The 23,748-nt window shown below is 52.9% G+C and overlaps 1 protein-coding gene across 2 annotated transcripts in view; it reads right to left on the reverse strand.

Moving 5' to 3' along the window:
- ST3GAL2 (ST3 beta-galactoside alpha-2,3-sialyltransferase 2) overlaps positions 1-23,748 on the reverse strand; it is a 114,296-nt gene that overhangs the window by 5,916 nt on the left and 84,632 nt on the right. For both annotated transcript variants that reach the window (XM_073307195.2, XM_073307196.2), the window contains exons 3-6: positions 14,893-15,086; positions 2,164-2,343; positions 757-802; positions 4-123 (exon numbers count right to left, since the gene is read on the reverse strand). In XM_073307195.2, the coding sequence (XP_073163296.1) occupies positions 4-123; positions 757-802; positions 2,164-2,343; positions 14,893-15,086 (540 nt within the window). The remainder of the gene's footprint in view (positions 1-3; positions 124-756; positions 803-2,163; positions 2,344-14,892; positions 15,087-23,748) is intronic.

Consider the following 23,748-nt stretch of genomic DNA (forward strand, 5'->3'; position numbering starts at 1 on the left):
CACCTCATCGCAAACATGAAGCGCGAAGAACAGCACTAGCATCCCCGTGGACGGGTATCGCCCGTGGTGCTCGGTCCACCTGTCGTGAATGTATTTGAAGAAGGCTGGGTTGTAGATCTGCACCTGCAAGAAAGCCAAGGTCCAGAGGTCAGGCTATGTAAATGCTCCCTAAAACCAAACACAGGGAGGGAAGAAGCACATGGACAAGTAGCTCAGGAGTGTAGTCGGGTCTAGAACCTCCCTCCTCTGATGGTCAGAAACGTTCTTCCGATTTGGGCACTGCAAAGTCAGTCCCACATTGCTTGGTTCTGCAGGAATCTGGCATGCTCTCCCTGTACTGACCAGCTTCAGGCCACCCCTCTCACGGGGACACAACTGAATGCAAGATCAGCTTTGGGAGCAGCAGAACATGGTGCAACCTTTGGAAGAAGGCGACCCCCGAACCACAAGAAGCGAAGAGTCTGAGATGTTCACGCTACCCCTCATTGTGAAGATACAGCAACATCCTCTGGCTTCTAGCTACCCCAGAGCCTATGCAGCGTTGTCTGCACCAGGGATGAAGCTGTTGGACAAAGACTGGCCTGGAATGGTTGCCCATGTTCTCAGTGCTGAAGAGCCAAGGCAGAGTTAAGGGGAACGCCCCAGAGGGGACCAGGAGTGGGGGTTTCTCTAGCCAGAAGGATGCTGAGCAGGGTGTTCTGCAGTCTCCCTGCAGTCAGGGCTGGGCTAGGAAAGGGAGCCTGGAGCCAGCCTTACCTTCTCCTTGTCCACGCGAAGGAAGGGCTTCACAGGTGCATATGTGCTGGAATAGGAGAGAGGCAGATTATCGCTGAAGCCACACAGCACTCCACAAGGCTTTATCGTTAGAGGGTACACACAAGGCACGGCACAATTAATGGGAGAAGTCAGTCACTTGCGGCCCAATTCAGGAGGGTACTGCAGCACATGCCTGGTCCCACTGACATCAGGTGCAATGCTCAGGTGCTTAAGGTTACGCACATGCCTAAGTACTACCCTGAATCAGGGCCTTTGAAACAGGGATCCAAGCCTGCCAAGGTCCCCTTCTGCCCTGTGGTGAGGGGGAACTGCCAATGCACTCCTCCTTCCTCCTGGGGGGAGACAGACAGACCCCCCACTTTACAGATGGGGGAACAGAGGTCCAGATAGATTATGCATTTCCCCCACCATTTCCTTTTGTTTTCCCTGCATTTACCTTCCAGTCACCTTGGCAATGGCTTCTCATTCTAGTATTATGGGATAGTGTTAGAAGGAGGTGCCCTTCCGAATACTTAGGTACCTCAGGCAGTACCACACCTTTCCCCTGGAGGGCAGCAGTGAGGGGGCCCTCCCTGCATTAGGAATGGTTCCAATTCACTCTGTGGGTAAAGCAGCGAGGGCGAGTTACCAGCCTGTGAGGGCATCTGCAGAGGGTGGCAGGCAGGGATTACTGCAACACTCGCAGGGGCATGCTCTGCTTAGCATTAAACAAGCTTGACGGGGAGAGACGAGGTGGAAGGAGAGCTCCTCAGAGTCTCCCCAGGGCACCGTTCGCACAGTAGGCGTTAAAGGGTTCTGGTTCGGGATCGCACATTCCCAGTGGCCTGGTGCCCCAAATTAAGTAGGCAGATGCTGTAACTCTCCACCCAGTCTGTGGCTCCCAGTCAAACCACCGGCTCTCGCCCACCCCACCCTCCTGCCTTCCAAGGGAGTTCAGTGCTGGCGAACACTACCAGCCCCGCAGATCGAAGTCCCCCGTTCCGAGCACCGAGCAGGCCCAGCTCACGCAGAGCCTGGCCAGCCTCCCCAGCACTGTATCCTACTAGCTAGTCTCCTCCCCCACCTAGAGGGGCTGCCACCTGGGGCGTGCCCTGGGCACTTCTAAATACCACAGAGAGCTGAACGAGAGGCTCATTTAGGGCCTGATCCTTTGCCCAAGGAACCAATGGGAACATTCACACTACTGGCTTTCAGTGGTGCAGAATCAGACTCTTAGCAGAAGCATCACAAGACAGTGGCTTCTGTTCATTACCAGCCCTGTACTGGGACCCAGCAGCCCAATGGGGACAGGCTCTGTGACCCCCACGTGGTGCCAGAGGGGCTGGCACACAGCATCACAGAGCTCGCTGGCCAAAGGCGTGTTTCTTCCCACAATTGGCTACTCACAATCTGATCTGCCCGGTCGACAGGGCACTCGTGATCCACAGCAGGTCCAGGGCTTTGAAGGGCACCAGCACGAAGCTGACGTTGGCAGGCAGGTTCTTGGCACTCTCTGGGTACATGAAGTGATGGGTGGTCCTGCCCCCGACATCTGCTTCAAACCCCACTGTGGGGGCCTGGTTCATTCTGCAGAGAGAGCAACCGCATCGTGACCTTTAGGTCATTTCCACAGAGCAATTGGATTGGTTAGACACACAGGGCAGCAATTAGAAACTGCAATCCTGCTTCAGCTAGGTACACTGGGTATGTGCTTAGTAATCAACGCAAGGAACCCTTTCTATTCCCTCCCCCACTGGTCAGTCTCCAGCCTTGGTGCCGCATTAATCGAGGGCTTATTATTTTCAGCTGTCTCCTCTTTTCTTTAAAGACAAAACAATTTTTTTGTAAAGCAATCCCAGCTACAATCCTGCAGGGTTCAGAACGGCACGATCCCGAGCCAGCATACCTACACCTGCGCCTCTCAGGCACACAGCCAGGGCCCGAGCTGGAGCCAGGCTAAACCCCCACAGCAGCCTTTGAACATCACCCGGAGTTTCGGGAGCTGAGCAGCCAGCCCTTAGCTGTAACACGACGTCACGGTGAGCAGTGTCAGTGCAACAGAGAGAAGCAGGACTGCGGTCCAGCAAACGTGCACTCAACGCCAAACTGTAATGCTGCTTTTAAAGCCACGGTTTTCCACTTTGGGGCAGGGACTATCTCACGGTCGGTGTTTGTACAGCACCTGGCCCAGTGAGGCCTCAGCCTCAACAAGTTATAGGAACAGAGACACTGCCAGACTGGACCAGGCCAGGGATCCATCCCAGCTGAGAGCAGCCTGGGCTAGATGCTTCAGCGGAATGAGCAAGAGACCCTGCAGTAGCAACTATGGGAGAACTCAGCTTTGGGGAACGCACTTCCCAACTCCCAATATTCCTCAGTGCAGACCAGCTCCATGGGCCAGAGTGAGTAACCTTGGGAATTTAACCCCCTTCCCCACAAAAATTGGCCGAGTTCTAAATAACGAGGGCAGGGCAGGACAGTCATACAGAGCGATCTGAATTTCTTGGCAAGATGGCACCAGTCAAACAAAATGTGGTAAATATGTACACCCAAATGCAAAGTCATACACCTAGGACCAGGACTGCAAGGAAGCCAGATAGGAGACTGTGCCCTAGACAGCAATGACTGAAAAAGATTTAGGGGCGACATGAGCTCTCGTGTGATGCTGTGGCCAAGAAGGCTCGCATGATCCTTCTTGTACAAGCAGGGAAGTGCAGAGCAAAGAGGTGATTTTACCTCTGAACATGGCATTGATAGGACCGATACTGGAATCGTGCATCCAGTTCTGGTGTCCACATTTTAAAAAGGATGTTGAAAAATTGCAGAGGATGCAGAAAAAGAGCCACAAAATTGATCTGAGAGCTGGAGAAGACACCTTAGAGCGAGAGAGTTAAAGAGCTCTGTTTGTTTAGCTCGTCAAAAGGCCAATTGCAAGGTGACTAGATTAGCATGCAGGTACCTTCACAGGGAGAACATCCCTGACACTAACAAAAAGAAAAGGAGTACTTGTGGCACCTTAGAGACTAACAAATTTATTTGAGCATAAGCTGGTACTAACAGGGTCTTTAACCGAGAGGAGAAAGACTGAACGAGAACCACTGGCTGGAAGCTGAAGCCAGACAGAAATTGGGCACAAATTCATAGGGTATGTCTACACTACGAAATTAGGTCGAATTTATAGAAGTCGGTTTTTTAGAAATCGGTTTTATATATTCGAGTGTGTGTGTCCCCACAGAAAATGCTCTAAGTGCATTAAGTGCATTAACTCGGCGGAGCGCTTCCACAGTACCGAGGCAAGCGTCGACTTCCGGAGCGTTGCACTGTGGGTAGCTATCCCACAGTTCCTGCAGTCTCCGCTGCCCATTGGAATTCTGGGTTGAGATCCCAATGCCTGATGGGGCTAAAACATTGTCGCGGGTGGTTCTGGGTACATATCGTCAGGCCCCCGTTCCCTTCCTCCCCCCGTGAAAGCAAGGGCAGACAATCATTTTGCGCCTTTTTTCCTGAGTTACCTGTGCAGACGCCATACCACGGCAAGCATGGAGCCCGCTCAGGTAACCGTCACCCTATGTCTCCTGGGTGCTGGCAGACACGGTACGGCATTGCTACACAGTAGCAGCAACCCCTTGCCTTGTGGCAGCAGATGGTACAGTACGACTGGTAGCCATCATCGTCATGTCTGAGGTGCTCCTGGTCGCCTCTGTGAGGTCGATCAGGAGCGCCTGGGCAGACATGGGCGCAGGGACTAAATTTGGAGTGACTTGAGCAGGTCATTCTCTTTAGTCCTGCAGTCAGTCCTATTGAACCGTCTTATGGTGAGCGGGCAGGCGATACGGACTGCTAGCAGTCGTACTGTGCCATCTTCTGCCGAGCAGCCATGAGATGTGGATGGCATGCAGTCCTTCTGCACCGTCTGCTGCCAGCCAAAGATGTAAAAGATAGATGGAGTGGATCAAAACAAGAAATAGACCAGATTTGTTTTGTACTCATTTGCTTCCCCCCCTCCCCAGTCTAGGGGACTCATTCTTCTAGATCACACTGCAGTCACTTACAGAGAAGGTGCAGCGAGGTAAATCTAGCCATGTATCAATCAGAGGCCAGGCTAACCTTCTTGTTCCAATAAGGACAATAACTTAGGTGCACCATTTCTTATTGGAACCCTCCGTGAAGTCCTGCCTGAAATACTCCTTGATGTAAAGCCACCCCCTTTGTTGATTTTAGCTCCCTGAAGCCAACCCTGTAAGCGCCCCTCCCAGCGTCAGAGCAATGGCAAACAATCGGGCATCTGAGAGTGCTGTCCAGAGCACTCACAATGGAGCACTCTGATGGGGCTAAAACATTGTCGCGGGTGGTTCTGGGTACGTGTCGTCAGGCCCCCGTTCCCTCCCTCCCTCCGTGAAAGCAAGGGCAGACAATCATTTCGCGCCTTTTTTCATGAGTTACCTGTGCAGACGCCATACCACGGCAAGCATGGAGCCAGCTCAGGTAACCGTCACCCTATGTCTCCTGGGTGCTGGCAGACGCGGTACGGCTTTGCTGCACAGTAGCAGCAACCCATTGCCTTCTGGCAGCAGATGGTGCAATACGACTGGTAGTCGTCCTCGTCGTGTCCGAGGTGCTCCTGGCCACGTCGGCTGGGAGCGCCTGGGCAGACATGGGCACAGGGACTAAATTTGGAGTGACTTGACCAGGTCATTCTCTTTAGTCCTGCAGTCCTATTGAACCGTCTTATGGTGAGCGGGCAGGCGATATGGACTGCTAGCAGTCATACTGTACCATCTTCTGCCAGGCAAGCAAGAGATGAGGATTGCTAGCAGTCGTATTGTACCATCTTATGCCAGGCAGGCAAGAGATGAAGATGGCTAGCAGTCGTACTGTACCATCTTCTGCTGAGCAGCCATGAGATGTGGATGGCATGCAGTCCTTCTGCACCGTCTGCTGCCAGCCAAAGATGTAAAAGATAGATGGAGTGGGTCAGAACAAGAAATAGACCAGATTTGTTTTGTACTCATTTGCCTCCTCCCCTGTCTAGATCACACTGCACTCACTCACAGAGAAGGTGCAGCGAGGTAAATCTAGCCATGTATCAATCAGAGGCCAGGCTAACCTCCTTGTTCCAATAACAACGATAACTTAGGTGCACCATTTCTTATTGGAACCCTCCGTGCAGTCCTGCCTGAAATACTCCTTGATGTACAGGCACACCCTTTGTTGATTTTAGCTCCCTGAAGCCAACCCTGTAAGCCGTGTCGTCAGTCGCCCCTCCCTCCGTCAGAGCAACGGCAGACAATCGTTCCGCGCCTTTTTTCTGTGCGGACGCCATACCAAGGCAAGCATGGAGGCTGCTGAGCTCATTTTGGCAATTAGGAGCACATTAACCACCACACGCATTATCCAGCAGTATATGCAGCACCAGAACATGGCAACACGATACCGGGCGAGGAGGCGACGTCAGCGCGGTCCCGTGAGTGATCAGGACATGGACACAGATTTCTCTGAAAGCATGGGCCCTGACAATGCATGCATCATGGTGCTAATGGGGCAGGTTCATGCTGTGGAACGCCGATTCTGGGCTCGGGAAACAAGCACAGACTGGTGGGACCGCATAGTGTTGCAGGTCTGGGACGATTCCCAGTGGCTGTGAAACTTTCGCATGCGTAAGGGCACTTTCATGGAACTTTGTGACTTGCTTTCCCCTGCCCTGAAGCGCATGAATACCAAGATGAGAGCAGCCCTCACAGTTGAGAAGCGAGTGGCGATAGCCCTGTGGAAGCTTGCAACGCCAGACAGCTACCGGTCAGTTGGGAATCAATTTGGAGTGGGCAAATCTACTGTGGGAGCTGCTGTGATGCAAGTAGCTCACGCAATCAAAGGTCTGCTGATATCAAGGGTAGTGACCCTGGGAAATATGCAGGTCATAGTGGATGGCTTTGCTGCAATGGGATTCCCTAACTGTTGCGGGGTTATAGACGGAACCCATATCCCTATCTTGGCACCGGAGCACCAAGCCGCCGAGTACATAAACCGCAAGGGGTACTTTTTGATAGTGCTGCAAGCTCTGGTGGATCACAAGGGACGTTTCACCAACATCAACGTGGGATGGCCGGGAAAGGTGCATGATGCTCGCATCTTCAGGAACTCTGGTCTGTTTCAAAAGCTGCAGGAAGGGACTTTATTCCCAGACCAGAAAATAACTGTTGGGGATGTTGAAATGCCTATATGTATCCTTGGGGACCCAGCCTACCCCTTAATGCCATGGCTCATGAAGCCGTACACAGGCAGCCTGGACAGTGGTCAGGAGCTGTTCAACTACAGGCTGAGCAAGTGCAGAATGGTGGTAGAATGTGCATTTGGACGTTTAAAGGCGCGCTGGCGCAGTTTACTGACTCGCTTAGACCTCAGCGAAACCAATATTCCCACTGTTATTACTGCTTGCTGTGTGCTCCACAATATGTGTGAGAGTAAGGGGGAGACGTTTATGGCGGGGTGGGAGGCTGAGGCAAATCGCCTAGCTGCTGGTTACGCGCAGCCAGACACCAGGGTGGTTAGAAGAGCACAGGAGGGCGCGGTACGCATCAGAGAAGCTTTGAAAACCAGCTTCATGACTGGCCAGGCTACGGTGTGAAAGTTCTGTTTGTTTCTCCTTGATGAAACCCCCCGCCCCTTGGTTCACTCTACTTCCCTGTAAGCTAACCACCCTCCCCTCCTCCCTTTAATCATTGCTTGCAGAGGCAATAAAGTCATTGCTGCTTCACAGTCATGCATTCGTTATTCATTCATCACACAAATAGGGAGATGACTACCAAGGTATCCCAGGAGGGGTGGTGGAGGAGGGAAGGAAAATGCCACACAGCACTTTAAGCACAGCACTTTAAAAGTTTACAACTTTAAAATTTATTGAATGACAGCCTTCTTTTTTTTGGGCAATCCTCTGTGGTGGAGTGGCTGGTTGGCCGGAGGCCCCCCCACCGCGTTCTTGGGCGTCTGGGTGTGGAGGCTATGGAACTTGGGGAGGAGGGCGGTTGGTTACAGAGGGGCAGCAGTGGCAGTCTGTGCTCCAGCTGCCTTTGCTGCAGCTCAACCATACACTGGAGCATATTGGTTTGGTCCTGCAGCAGCCTCAGCATTGAATCCTGCCTCCTCTCATCACGCTGCCACCACATTTGAGCTTCAGCCCTGTCTTCAGCCCGCCACTTACTCTATTCAGCCCACCACTTACTCTCTTCAGCCCGCCACCTCTCCTCCCGGTCATTTTGTGCTTTCCTGCACTCTGACATTATTTGCCTCCACGCATTCGTCTGTGCTCTGTCAGTGTGGGAGGACAGCATGAGCTCGGAGAACATTTCATCGCGAGTGCGTTTTTTTTTCTTTCTAAGCTTCACTAGCCTCTGGGAAGGAGAAGATCCTGTGATCATTGAAACACATGCAGCTGGTGGAGAGAAAAAAAAAGGGACAGCGGTGTTTAAAAAGACACATTTTATAAAACAGTCGCTACACTCTTTCAGGGTAAACCTTGCTGTTAACATTACATACATAGCACATGTGCTTTCGTTACAAGGTCGCATTTTGCCTCCTCCCACCGCGTGACTACCCCCTCAACCTTCCCCCCTCCCTGTGGCTAACAGCGGGGAACATTTCTGTTTAGCCACAGGCAAACAGCCCAGCAGGAATGGGCTCCTCTGAGTGTCCCCTGAAGAAAAGCACTCTATTTCAACCAGGTGACCATGAATTATATCTCACTCTCCTGAGGATAACACAGAGAGATAAAGAACGGATTTTGGTTGAATGCCAGCAAACATACACTGCAATGCTTTGTTCTACAGTGATTCCCGAGTACGTGTTACTGGCCTGGAGTGGTAAAGTGTCCTACCATGAAGGACGAAATAAGGCTGCCCTCCCCAGAAACCTTTTGCAAAGGCTTTAGGACTACATCTAGGAGAACCGCAAATGCCAGGGCAAAGTAATCCTTTCACATGCTTGCTTTTAAACCATGTATAGCATTTTAAAAGGTACACTCACCAGAGGTCCCTTCTCCGCCTGCTGGGTCCAGGAGGCAGCCTTGGGTGGGTTCGGGGGGTACTGGCTCCAGGTCTAGGGTGAGAAACAGTTCCTGGCTGTCGGGAAAACCGGTTTCTCCGCTTGCTTGCTGTGAGCTATCTACAACCTCCTCCTCCTCCTCCTCCTCATCTTCTTCGTCCCCAAAACCTACTTCCGTATTGCCTCCATCTCCATTGAAGGAGTCAAACAACACGGCTGGGGTAGTGGTGGCTGAACCCCCTAAAATGGCATGCAGCTCATCATAGAAGCGGCATGTTTGGGGCTCTGACCCAGAGCGGCTGTTCGCCTCTCTGGTTTTCTGGTAGGCTTGCCTCAGCTCCTTCAGTTTCACGCGGCACTGCTTCGGGTCCCTGTTATGGCCTCTGTCCTTCATGCCCTGGGAGATTTTCACAAAGGTTTTGGCATTTCGAAAACTGGAACGGAGTTCTGATAGCACGGATTCCTCTCCCCAAACAGCGATCAGATCCCGTACCTCCCGTTCGGTCCATGCTGGAGCTCTTTTGCGATTCTGGGACTCCATCATGGTCACCTGTGCTGATGAGCTCTGCATGGTCACCTGCAGCTTGCCACGCTGGCCAAACAGGAAATGAGATTCAAAAGTTCACGGTTCTTTTCCTGTCTACCTGGCCAGTGCATCTGAGTTGAGAGTGCTGTCCAGAGCGGTCAGAATGGAGCACTCTGGGATAGCTCCCGGAGGCCAATACCATCGAATTGTGTCCACAGTACCCCAAATTCGAGCTGGCAATGTCGATTTAAGCGCTAATCCACTTGTCAGGGGTGGAGTAAGGAAATCGATTTTAAGAGCCCTTTAAGTCGAAATAAAGGGCTTCATTGTGTGGACGGGTGCAGGTTTAAATCGATTTAACGCTGCTAAATTCGACCTAAAGTCCTAGTGTAGACCAGGGCATAGAATCATAGAATATCAGGGTTGGAAGGGACCTCAGGAGGTCATCTAGTCCAACCCCCTGCTGAAAGCAGGACCAATCCCCAATTTTTGCCCCAGATGCCTAAATGGCTGCCTCAAGGATTAAACTCATAACCCTGGCTTTAGCAGGCCAATGCTCAAACCACTGAGCTATCCATTCCCGCATCAATTGTTCCCAGCCAGGGTGACTAGCTGAAAAGTGTGCATCCGATGAAGTGAGCTGTAGCTCACGAAAGCTTATGCTCAAATAAATTTGTTAGTCTCTAAAGTGCCCCAAGTCCTCCTTTTCTTTTTGTGAATACAGACTAACATGGCTGCTACTCTGAAACCTGACTAGCAGGGTGACACTGCCATGGGAAGTAGCGGGTTCTCTATCTCTTGATGCCTTCAGATCAAGGCTGGATGCCTTTCAGGAAGATCTCATCAAAGTCAAGTTATTGGGCTTCATACAAGGCTATCTGGGTGAAATGTAATGGCCTGTGATACACAAGTGATCAGGCTAGCTGATCTAATGGTCCCTTCTGGCTGTGAACGCTATTAATATAGGAACTCAATGGCTCTTGCCATCAGCAGAGTCATGATGTCACGTTTCTCTTGTGACTTTGCTCTTTTCCGCCATCCAGAGCTCCTTGCTGCACTGTACCAGGTCACCCGAAGTTCAAGCTGCATTTCACCACTACGCTGCAGCAATGAAGCAGGAATTGGACAAGGAGACAGTTTCTGGAGAAGCCCAGGCTGCACGTGGAACGTGACTAACCCCATATATGTTCTGTTACACACACACACGCCTGACAATGCAGGCTTTAATGACATGACCACTTTCCATGCAGCACTCCTGGCTCATTTTGTGCAGGATGGGGCAGTGCTCAGATAATGAACAGCTATGGGCCATTCTGACTGCCATCCACAGGCCAGTAACCACCGCCCCCCAAACAAACAGTGCCAGAGGCTGCTGGCATGATGACATAAGCTAGCATGGATCCCTGATCGAGCCATTGCAGGGACCGGTCTCTGCACCATGCACAGGCCAGCCTGGAAAACATTCTCCGTGAGCTTCCCTGAGGATTGGCAATTAGACAGGGCAGTAATAGACAATCTTGTCAGCGTCAGGAGCTGGTTTCTGGAGCAACGTCCTAATGGAAGGATCGATACAATTCCTCTGGGCCAGCGAGACTGCAGCGAAGGTGGAGATGGAACGATTCCTGCCTCCTGCAGCAGCTGCTGCATTCTGGTTCCAGCACTGTTCTCGGGTAGCTACATGGGGGTGGGGCCCTGCCAAATTCATTGTCCATTTTGGTCACTTTCACTGTTGTAGGATTTTAAAAATCATAAATGTCATGATTTCAGCTATTTAAACTCTAAAATGTCACGGTGTTGTAATTGTAAGATCCCTGACCCAAAAAGGAGTCGTGTGGGGGATCGCAAGGTTAGTGTTGGGTGGGGGTACTGCTACCCTTACTTCTGCACTGCTGCTGATGGGGGCGCTGCCTTCAGAGCTGGGCAGCCACAGAGCAGCAGCTGTTAGTCTGGCACCAATTCTGAAGGCAGCACACAACAGCTGCCGCTCTGCGGCCGGCCAGCTCTGAAGGCAGCAGATGTAAGGGGGGCAATACCGCCCCCCAAATAACCTTGCGACCCCCCTGCAACTCCCTTTTGGCTCAGGACCCCCAGTTTGAGAAACGCTGGTCTCCCCCGTGAAATCTATATTGTGTAGGACAAAAGCACACAAGACCAGATTTCCCAGGGGGAGAGCAGATTTCATGGTCCGCAATGCGTTTTTCATTCCTGTGAATTTGGTAGGACCCTACGTATGGGGCAGGAAGAACAGCTTGATTTTCAGATACCAAGCTCAGCTGGCAGGTAGAGTGAGTTTTGTTCTCTCTTAGGTGAGTGAACGGCATCAGAAAGTCAGAGGGAGAGTAAACAACAGCCAAGCATTTCTACAGCGCCTTCCATCCCAAAGGCTCCTCGGGGCTTCACGAACCTTTACAGGTGCAGTGCAGCACCACTGAGAGGCAGCTGCCACAGGACAGAGGACGTTGGGCTGGCAATCGACTGGCAGCATCCTGCATAACAGTCAGGTAGAGCAATGCACACAGTGAGGGCGGATTCTGGTCAGCGATGGCTGGGTAAGCCTCTGCATTGATGAAGATAGATGGGACCAGTTATCCAGGCAGACTGCCAGCCCTGTCTTGCAGCTGAGATTTTGGGGAGAAGCACATTCCTGATCACAGCCCTACTTCAGAAGCTAGGAATGTTTCCCCAGGATTCTCCCAGAAAATTACACTGCACAATCTCAGCGCTTAGCACCCGACACTCACTGCAGAGGAGCCTGGAGGCACAGGGTAGCCTCCCATGGCATCCAAGGAGCCCTGATTGGTCTCAGAGCCCTCACCTGGGTTTGAATACTTTTGGAGCCATAATTTCCCATGGCTGCGAAGCTCCAGTGTTTTTGATAACCCTGGGTCAGCATTAACTTAGACAGGGACCTCTCCATGCAGCTGAACCTTCCCAGCCCCACGCAGAGTCAGGGTGACATCCTCTCCTGCCCCTCCACTTCCCTTGCAGAGCAGCAACTCCTCATGGGAAGCTTGTTCCCACAGGCCTCCCTCCTGCATATAGGACAACCTGGCCCAAATATACCCTCCCTGATCCTGGGCAGTCCCAGGGCACACAGAGTCCAGCCTCTGCACAAACACAACCCCACGTGTGCCAGCAGCCCCAGGGCCCGGATTTATTGACTCCTGTGTCAGAAGGCGAGCTCCAGCCGGCAGAGGACAAAGCCAGCAGGAGTGATCACGGCGGTGAGACAGCAAAGGCAACTGGGCCACATCCAGATAGAATCACAGACTAGAATCACAGACTTTAAGGTCAGGAGGGACCATTAGGATCATCTAGTCTGACCTTCTGCACAACGCAGGCCACAGAATCTCACCCAAAACAAACCCCTGACCTATGTCTGAGCTATTGAAGTCCTCAAATTGTGGGCTTTCCTCCTGCTGGCTGCTAAGGGAAGAGGGAGGAGGAGAGTCTATACGCCGTGGTGCGGAGCCAGGCCTGGCCAGGGAAGGGGTTGGAGAAAGAGCGCGGGGAAGGGAGGTGTCTGAGAATGGCGGGGGAACGGCCAGGTGTTCTAACTGCTGCTCAGGGTCATCCAGTGACCAGCTGAAGGGAGACTGATGAAAACGGACAGCGAGTGGCTGATCCACCTGGACCATTCCACCAAGGCTCTTGGTAAGAGGCCTTCGGGCTTCCCGAGAGGGGAAACAAGCATGCGGAGCGGGGTACGCAGCAGTGGGGTTTTCAAAAGGGTCCAACTGACTTAGGAACACCAGCTCCACCAGGACTTGTGCTCCCCAGGTGATTCAGGAGCCTCTGAACCCATCTTCCAGAGATTTAAAGAGCTCTTGGGCCTATGCGGGCAATTGCACCCGGCCGTTCTTATTTTTGGGGCCACGTCTTTCGGGCACAGAGCATGGATCAGAGAGCAGAGCTGTCTCAGGATGTAGCTGGACTGGGAAGCGAAGGCCGGATGGAAGGAAGGTCCTCTCAGCAAGGTTAAACACCATGGAGGCCAAAACACCCAACCAGTGTCTACCCCGCAGCCTCCACAACTGCTGCCACGCACAGCAAGTGAGGGATCCCTGGTCCCCCCAGTGCAGAGATGGGCATCACGGCGGGGCATCAAGAAGGAAGGAGGTGCAAGTCCCCACCACGAAGGCGGATGAGCCAGTGCTAGATCGGCCAGCGGCTATAGATTTGAGGGCCAGTTCGGCACATCGTGGTCATGTAGTCTGACCTCCTGCACCACCCTGGCCAGGGGATCTCTGCCAGCGATTTCTGCACCCAGCTCAGCGTGTGCTTCAACCAGAGCATGTCGTGGGGTCTCTAACCCTGGATGCTTTTCTACTGGTGATCCTGAACATTGCAAGTAGCCGACTCTTTCCGCCCTGAGCCTGCACTGTGCCACCAAAGCATGCTGAGAAACCTGCCTTTCCACCGCACCCCATTGCGGAAGGCCATGGGGAAGTTGGGTACAGAGATTTTATAGTTCTGCTGTTTCAATGATAGGTGTGCAGAAAGGTCTTTAAAAGAATGGAGAAAGATTGTTCCTCCCCACCACCACCATTTACTAAAAAGGGCCTGAGTACTTGGCTTGAGCCTCCCAGTCAGGCTGAGGGTGAGTATAGGGAGCTGGGAACTTGTGAGCAGGGAGCAGCCGCCTTCCCTTGTAGCTGCTGGGCTAGGGACTCATTCCCATTGTAGCTCTGGCCGCACACCTGGCCTCCGAAGGTACGTCTACACTGTATTGTAAACCCAGGGCTGGGGGACCTGGGCTTGTGGACTTGGTGTTTCCCAGACCATGCCTGAGGTTCACACGGCATGGTGAACCTGGGCTGACAGCTGCTGGACACAGGTCTCACAGTCATGCTAAGACCTCCTGCTCGGCCCTGCAGCTTGAGCTGCAGCCACACTATGAAACAGGGCTTGGACCTGAATCACAGCAGGACTCGGGCTCTGACTCACCTCCTAGCATGCTCCTAATGCCTGGGTGCCAAGTGATTCGGGTCAGCCAGCAGACTGATGTGTCTGTGGACGGAAGAGGCTGTGGGGCTCAAACCTGAGTCGCAGCCCGGGCTCAGTGTGCAGCACAGACATACCCAGAGGGGCTGCGACCTGACACAGCCGGCGCTAAACACTGCAGCAGCAGGTCAGATGCAGCCGCCCCTCTACACACCCCTGCTTTCTCGGCAGGTCCCAGCCTGGCTGCCACTCGGCGTGCATGCGTTCTGCTGTTTGCCACAGAGACAGCCGCCCCCCAGCGACACATGACAGCCCCAGTACATGCAGCTCTTCCCCTGCCCAGCGGCCATGTCCAGAGACTTGAGCTGATGAAAGGAGCCTGGAGGCAGCGGGTTCACCCCGCACAGAGCCAGGCCCGAGTGAGAAGGGGGCTCAACTGCCTGGAGGAGGAAAAGGTGCTCTGAAATGCAGGGAAGAGCAGCACGTGTGGGCAGAGCGCTCCCACCTAGTTTGCTCAGACATTATCTGAAGCAAAAGCCGGCCCAACGCTGAGACCGTGGCCTCCGCCCCCAGCTCACCGCCCCATGGGAGCCAGCCACAGCCCCTCCCCGGCAGCACTGGCCACCCACCTCATGACGAAGTCATGCCTGTCGATCTCTCGCCCGTAGCCAGAGCCGCGCAGGTTGCCCGAGTTGCCCACCACAGCACAGCGCCAGCACTTCCTGGGGTCACGGAAACCATAGGGGTTCTCGCCCGGCACGATCTGGAAGAGCTTGTCCAGGACTTCATTAGTGTTGTGGGACTTGAACTGGGGCTGCAGCATCTGCGGAGACACACAACGGCCAGTGAGACGTCAGGCCGGGTGAAGTTTCTATAGCACCCATCTCCTTGGCACCCAGCCCCAGCAGCCCACCTGGGCTAGACAGTCCTGCTGCCAGGCACTGCTCAGACTGCGCCCATCGACATCCGACTGGCAGCCGCTCCCGGGGCACTGGGTAAAGGAGATGGTGCCAGCCTCAGCAGCAAGCTCCGATGGGCATGGGAGCAGCATGAACAGCGGTCCCGGGACAGGACTAGAGACCCCAGTGGTGGTGGGGGGAAATGGGAGGAGAAAGGAAGGGGGTGAGGGCTCTGGTTGGGCTCCAGGGTGGGGCCAGAAATGAGGAGTTCAGGGTGTGGGAGGGAGCTCTGGGCGGTGGAGGGTGAGGGCTCTCGGCTGGGAATGAGAGGTTTGGGGTGCAGGAGGGTGCTCCAGGCTGGGATCGAGGGGTTTGGAGGGTGGGAGGGGGCAGGGCTGGGGCAGGGGGTTGGGGCCGGGGGGAGGCTCTGGGCAGTGCTTACCTCAAGTGACTCCCGAAAGCAGAGGCTCCTACGGAGAGGCTCGGCCAGGTGGCTCTGCATGCTGTCCCATCCCCAGGCATCACCCCTGCAGCTCCCATTGGCTGTGGTTCCCAGCCAATGGAAGCTGCGAGGGCGGCGCTTGGGGTGCGGGCAGCATGCAGAGCACAGCCCCCTGGCTGCACCTATGTGTAGGAGCTGGAGGGGGCCATGCCGCTGCTTCCAGGAGCCGAGTGGAATGGTCCCCAACCCTGATCCCTGACTGGAGCGCCAGAGCAGGGCAAGCCCCATTCCCTGCTCCCCAGTAGGAGCTTGAGGGCCAGATTAAATTGGCTGGCAGGCCGGATCTGGCCCGTAGTTTGCCCACCCCTGTGTTAAAGGAAGAGAAACATATGTTCAGTCTGGGCCCAAGACTTCTGCACTGCCCCTCAACCCCTGTGCCTTTAAAGACAAAGTTAAAAGTGCAAGACCTTGGGACGGCATTGATCCCATCAGAGGCTCGGCAATCTGAAATACAGCTTCAGCATTAAGTAGGCTTTGCTGCAGCACCCAGAGGGCCCAAGGGGATTACTCACCCTGCCTGGGTTCAACCCCCCGGCTGGATAACAAGCCAAAGCAGTTGGCACACAGCTACCGCACATCAGCCACTGCTACTCCTGTTCAGAGTCTCTCTTGCAATTGGGTGGTTGGGGAAGCCAGCGTGAGCTGTGCCTAGCTGAGATGATGCCCCATGTGCAGCTTGGGTTTCTTAAATACTTTGAACGGACTGTAAGACTTTGCATTTAAGCCAAATCCTTTTGAGACAAAAGCGTTTTGGAGAGGAGAACCAGCAACATCAGGTTTCAAATTATTTGCATTTTTAACTATGCTGTTTCCTTCCCTGTGTCATCTACACTATTTTGGCTTAGTAACATGGGAAGGCAGGGTGGGGTTTTCATCTGGTTTTCCTTCTGAAGATGGAGCTTACGACCAGGATGGTATTATGGGGTTGTCTGTGACGGCAGGGCTGGACTTGACCACCCAAGAGGACCCTTCCAGACCGTGTTCTTATGTTTGAAAGCTCTTTATTCGGCACCATTAAACAGGAATACAGAATTGCCAGGCTGGATCACACCCAAAGCCCATCTAATCAATGTTCCTCCTCCAGCAACTGCAGGGACCCCAGGGTAGGCATAATCTGCCTGCACATGAGGTCTCCTCCTGGTCCCTAAGCCCATCTTTTTACAGTTTTCTCCCGGCTTGGACAGCAGAACTGAGCTAATGAAGTCACCCTCTTTTCCAGTGCACTGCCCAGCCAGACTCTGTCACACTCGCGTGGCAGCAGGCTGGTTTGCCAGCACTGCAGGGGAAAGTTCTAATGAAACCCATCGCCAGCCAGATGGAAGAGTGTCGAAAAGGACGGTTCACATAGTGCCAGCGGCAGGCCTGGTGCTTCGGAGACAAGTGAGACAACGAGGGACCCAATTCTCACTCACACTGTTCTTAACTCCGCTCACTTCCTTATCCTTGAGTTACACCCACACACAAGTGGACCCGGGCTCACCCTGCTTAAAAACACAATCACGCTAGAGGGCAGGAGGCTCTAACGGACTGGGCATCAGGCTCGGTCTCTGCAGATCTGGGGTCAGCTCCCTGGCTCTGCCACAGATTCCCTGGCCAAGTCTCTTATTTCTCCCTGTGCCGCTGGTTTCCATCTATAAAACAGGGGTGTTAAGGAGGAACTCAGTGTTTGTGGGGCTCAGGTACTGTAGGGATGGGAATCCTCACAGGTCCCAGCTGGCGATTTCGGTCCACGTTGCCCTGAAAGCATCTCATATGAAGCACCTGCCTTGTTCTGCCCAGCAGTCAAATGCAGCAGGCTACAGAAAGGGAGGCGGAAGGGCTGCCTGGTGCTGAGAACCAGAGTGCCGGCTCCGAGACACCGCGCTGGCCCTGATACACCCCCAGGGCAGCCGTGAAACACGCTGTTGTGCCCGCCGATGGTTCCAAGCTGAACCTCTCCCGTCCCTGCAGAGGGATGCTCTCCTGAGCTCCCACCCATCAGCCTGGCCCAAGAGCATCACTGGCTTTTATACCAGTCACTGAACACCCCCCGGATGGTAAGAGTTTGCAGGACCAGCTAGGTCATACTGGAGCCAGCGACTGCGGTGGAGCAGCTCCCAGTTCCTGTCCCCCCCATCCCAGCATGGGGACTGTCTAGGAGTAACACTGCATGAGGGCAATCATCAATAGTTAAACAGCCCAGTGCTCCTGCTCCCATGGCTAGACTCAGCTGACTGAGGGAAATTAGGCCATTCCACTCCAGCAGCTGCTGTGTGGTCGGCAGCCATCACCTCCAACGACAGCCCCCAGTCGCGAGGGGTGCCCAGCCAGGCAGCCGCAGTGCTGTGGAAGCGGGCAGGGTCCAAGGCAGGTTCTGCAAGGGAGACACTGCATGCTGCTCTGATGCCCAGTTAGCAGCACTCCCCTGGATTGCTGAGAGTCAGGAACATGCCAGTAACGCTCCTGTGCTGGGCAAATAACCACTCCCGAGGCACTCTCCGCAGCACAGGAGACATGGGCGAGAGTGAAGACGGTTAGTGCTAACAGAAATTCCAAATGAACAATCCAACCGTGCCAGGGAAAGAGTGAGGAGCACTCTATTGCCCAGGGGATTAGGGCACTCACCTTGGATGTGGGCACCAAAGTGAGTAATTTAGACAGAGTGGAAACAACGAGGAGTCCTTGTGGCACCTTAGAGACTAACAAATTTTGGTGCCACAAGGACTCCTCACGGTTTTTGCTGATACAGATTAACACAGCTACCACTCTGAAATCTGTTAGACAGAGCGGGATAGCCTGAGAAAGCTCCATCCCAGAATAGCCCATAGCCCAGTGGCCAGGGCTCCCTGCTGCAGTGGGGAAGAGCCAACCTCAAAGCCCTTCTCCACATCAGGCAGTGGGGGGCGGGGGGGAGACACATGAACCCAGATCCTCCCCTACTCATGGGGCTAAAGCTCACAAGGGTGGGGCCCACCCTGGCCATTTTGGGAACCTGGCTTGCTGTTGGCAAAATGCCTGAAAGTTGAAACTAAATGTGGGGGTCAAAGGAAACATTTAGCCAAAGGAGACATTCTGGCTTCTCCCATTTGGTGGACGCGATTCAGGGAACTCGGCAGGAATTCACCAATACTTTGGGTCAGCCCCAAACTGCCTTTTTCAGCAAACAAACCGTTCAGCTGAAAAATGCCACCCGGCCCTACCCGTTCACCAACCGCAAATCCAGGGCTAGCGTAGGGAGAGTGGTGGAGGCGGGGCCCTGTGGGGAGGCAGAGTTTGCCCCCTTCTCATTTAGGAGCCTAGGTTAGTTTATCCACTAAGCCACTGGAGCCGGGCTCTCGGGGCCTGGAGCCAGCATCGGGTTCAACTGCAAGAAGAGCCCCGGTAATGGAATGAGCCTCTTGTGGTGTACTGAGAGCCCACGCACAATCACTAGCAGGGACGGGCGGGAGCACCGGTGCTCTTGTGGACTCCCAGAAAGGACATGGGAGATCCCAAGGATGAGAGCAGACTAAGACTCTCCTTCTGCTAGCTCAGCCTGAGCCCCTCGGCTAGCCGCTGGGCAGCCTAGGCTGTGCCAAAGCAATAGCAGCCTTTCCATTACACAGCCCCGGCAATCTCCGCACAGAGCTGTGCGGCAAGAGGCAGCGAAGGCTGCGAGCCCATGGACAGACAGGGCTCATTGCCCAGAGCTACTGGGCAAAGAAGGGGCTACTGCCTCCATGCCACCTCTTGGCCACTAATCCTGGAACATCAACTAATGGCCCCGACAGGAGGGGCAGGACAGGTCCCCGCAGTACAGGCCAGTGTTGCACATGGAGCAAGGAGAAGAGCAACCCGAATGGAAGCTGGACAGCTGGCTGGAAACCCAGAACCAAGGCGTCTCTGTGTCATGGTCCCCAAAATGCCTGTGGCACATGGCACCCAGCAGCAGGGCGGCTGCTGGCAGCAGGGCAAGATCTAAAAAGCAATGCTTTCACGTTGGCATCGCCTTTCCCATGTGCACAGGCAGCAACACCAGCAGCAGAGATCTCCTCACTGCTCCCCATGCCCAGCAATCCCTGGCATCTTAATTGGGTTTCAGGACATCAGCCTCACACCTAGCCAGGTGCTCCCACAGCCCCTGTCATCTGCATGAGCACCAAGACCGTCTGCGCCAGGAACGTGCCAGGATTCTCTAGCCAGGGTAACAGGGAGATGGGATCTTTACTTGCTGCACGGTTAAAGCACATGAGATCGGATTCATAGACACTAAGGTCAGAAGGGACCACTATGATCATCTAGTCTGACCTCCTGCACAACGCAGGCCGCAGAATCTCACCCACCCACTCCTGCGAAAAACCTCTCACCTACGTCTGAGCTACTGAAGTCCTCAAATCGTGGTTTAAAGACTTCAAGCAGCAGAGAATCCTCCAGCAAGTGACCTGTGCCCCATGCTACAGAGGAAGGTGAAAAACCTCCAGGGCCTCTTCCAATCTGCCCTGGAGGAAAATTCCTTCCCGACCCCAAATGTGGCCATCAGCTAAACCCTGAGCATATGGGCAAGATTCACCAGCCAGATACTACAGAAAATTCTTTTTGCCTGTCTCCAGAGCAGAGGGGGTCAATCCCCGACAGCACACGCTAGGAACTGGGGTGGGGAGAGCGGGGGAAGCCTTCAGCCCATGCGAGTTGACGTTTCATAGATATTAAGGTCAGAAGGAAAGGAGTACTTGTGGCACCTTAGAGACTAACCAATTTATTAGAGCATAAGCTTTCGTGAGCTACAGCTCACTTCGTCAGATGCATATCGTGGAAACTGCAGCAGGCTTTATATATACACAGAGAATATGAAACAATACCTCCTCCCACCCCACTGTCCTGCTGGTAATAGCTTATCTAAAGTGATCATCAGGTGGGCCATTTCCAGCACAAATCCAGGTTTTCTCACCCTCCACCCCCCCACACAAATTCACTCTCCTGCTGGTGATAGCCCATCCAAAGTGACAACTCTTTACACAATGTGCATGACAATCAAGTTGGGCTATTTCCTGCACAAATCCAGGTTCTCTCACATCCCCCCCACCCCCATACACACACAAACTCACTCTCCTGCTGGTAATAGCTCATCCAAACTGACCACTCTTCAAGTTAAAATCCAAGTTAAACCAGAACATCTGGGGGGGGAGGGGGGGAGGAAAAAACAAGAGGAAACAGGCTACCTTGCATAATGACTTAGCCACTCCAAGTCTCTATTTAAGCCTAAATTAATAGTATCCAATTTGCAAATGAATTCCAATTCAGCAGTTTCTCGCTGGAGTCTGGATTTGAAGTTTTTTTGTTTTAAGATAGCGACCTTCATGTCTGTGATCGCATGACCAGAGAGATTGAAGTGTTCTCCGACTGGTTTATGAATGTTATAATTCTTGACATCTGATTTGTGTCCATTTATTCTTTTACGTAGAGACTGTCCAGTTTGACCAATGTACATGGCAGAGGGGCATTGCTGGCACATGATGGCATATATCACATTGGTGGATGTGCAGGTGAACGAGCCTCTGATAGTGTGGCTGATGTTATTAGGCCCTGTGATGGTGTCCCCTGAATAGATATGTGGGCACAATTGGCAACGGGCTTTGTTGCAAGGATAAGTTCCTGGGTTAGTGGTTCTGTTGTGTGGTATGTGGTTGTTGGTGAGTATTTGCTTCAGGTTGCGGGGCTGTCTGTAGGCAAGGACTGGCCTGTCTCCCAAGATTTGTGAGAGTGTTGGGTCATCCTTTAGGATAGGTTGTAGATCCTTAATAATGCGTTGGAGGGGTTTTAGTTGGGGGCTGAAGGTGACGGCTAGTGGCGTTCTGTTATTTTCTTTGTTAGGCCTGTCCTGTAGTAGGTAACTTCTGGGAACTCTTCTGGCTCTATCAATCTGTTTCTTTACTTCTGCAGGTGGGTATTGTAGTTGTAAGAAAGCTTGACAGAGATCTTGTAGGTGTTTGTCTCTGTCTGAGGGGTTGGAGCAAATGCGGTTGTATCGCAGAGCTTGGCTGTAGACCAGGCTGAGGTTGGTGGTGGGATGGAAATTGTTGAAATCATGGTGGAATGACAATGGGGACAATGTATACCTTCAGATCAGCGGCACTGCTATGGGTACCCGCATGGCCCCACAGTATGCCAACATTTTTATGGCTGATTTAGAACAACGCTTCCTCAGCTCTCGTCCCCTAAAGCCCCTACTCTACTTGCGCTACATTGATGACATCTTCATCATCTGGACCCATGGAAAAGAAGCCCTTGAGGAATTCCACCATGATTTCAACAATTTCCATCCCACCACCAACCTCAGCCTGGTCTACAGCCAAGCTCTGCGATACAACCGCATTTGCTCCAACCCCTCAGATAGAGACAAACACCTACAAGATCTCTGTCAAGCTTTCTTACAACTACAATACCCACCTGCAGAAGTAAAGAAACAGATTGATAGAGCCAGAAAAGTTCCCAGAAGTTACCTACTACAGGACAGGCCTAACAAAGAAAATAACAGAACGCCACTAGCCGTCACCTTCAGCCCCCAACTAAAACCCCTCCAACGCATTATTAAGGATCTACAACCTATCCTAAAGGATGACCCAACACTCTCACAAATCTTGGGAGACAGGCCAGTCCTTGCCTACAGACAGCCCCGCAACCTGAAGCAAATACTCACCAACAACCACATACCACACAACAGAACCACTAACCCAGGAACTTATCCCTGCAACAAAGCCCGTTGCCAATTGTGCCCACATATCTATTCAGGGGACACCATCACAGGGCCTAATAACATCAGCCACACTATCAGAGGCTCGTTCACCTGCACATCCACCAATGTGATATATGCCATCATGTGCCAGCAATGCCCCTCTGCCATGTACATTGGTCAAACTGGACAGTCTCTACGTAAAAGAATAAATGGACACAAATCAGATGTCAAGAATTATAACATTCATAAACCAGTCGGAGAACACTTCAATCTCTCTGGTCACGCGATCACAGACATGAAGGTCGCTATCTTAAAACAAAAAAACTTCAAATCCAGACTCCAGCGAGAAACTGCTGAATTGGAATTCATTTGCAAATTGGATACTATTAATTTAGGCTTAAATAGAGACTTGGAGTGGCTAAGTCATTATGCAAGGTAGCCTGTTTCCTCTTGTTTTTTCCTCCCCCCCTCCCCCCCCAGATGTTCTGGTTTAACTTGGATTTTAACTTGAAGAGTGGTCAGTTTGGATGAGCTATTACCAGCAGGAGAGTGAGTTTATGTGTGTATGGGGGTGGGGGGGATGTGAGAAAACCTGGATTTGTGCAGGAAATAGCCCAACTTGATTGTCATGCACATTGTGTAAAGAGTTGTCACTTTGGATGGGCTATCACCAGCAGGAGAGTGAATTTGTGTGGGGGGGTGGAGGGTGAGAAAACCTGGATTTGTGCTGGAAATGGCCCACCTGATGATCACTTTAGATAAGCTATTACCAGCAGGACAGTGGGGTGGGAATAGGTATTGTTTCATATTCTCTGTGTATATATAAAGCCTGCTGCAGTTTCCACATATGCATCTGAGGAAGTGAGCTGTAGCTCACGAAAGCTTATGCTCTAATAAATTGGTTAGTCTCTAAGGTGCCACAAGTACTCCTTTTCTTTTTGCGAATACAGACTAACACGGCTGTTACTCTGAAAGGTCAGAAGGGACCATTATGATCATCTAGTCTGACCTCCTGCACAATGCAGGCCACCGAATCTCACCCACCCATCCTGCAATAAACCTCCCCTCCATGGATACATTCATCTCCCTGCGAGGTGAGGTTCACCCCATTTTAAGCTGGGGAAAGAAAGGCCAGCAGAGTGACTCACCCAAGGCTAGGGAGCATGTCAATGACAGATCTGGGATGGGAGCCCAGGGGTCCCGATTCTCTGCTGCCACAAGCACTGGGGTGTGACTTTACACCTGTGCCGGCAGGGCAGAACGGCAGAGCTCTGCTCCCTGGTGGAAGTGACTTGATGAGAGGCAGGCAATGGAGGGTCAGCTCCAACTGCCGGCTGTGCTGTGTGCACTAACCACTAGACCACGCTGCTCCCCACAGGCTAGATGTGGGAGC

The sequence above is a fragment of the Lepidochelys kempii genome, chromosome 12, assembly GCF_965140285.1.
Source record: "Lepidochelys kempii isolate rLepKem1 chromosome 12, rLepKem1.hap1, whole genome shotgun sequence".
NCBI classification, from domain to species: Eukaryota; Metazoa; Chordata; order Testudines; family Cheloniidae; genus Lepidochelys; species Lepidochelys kempii.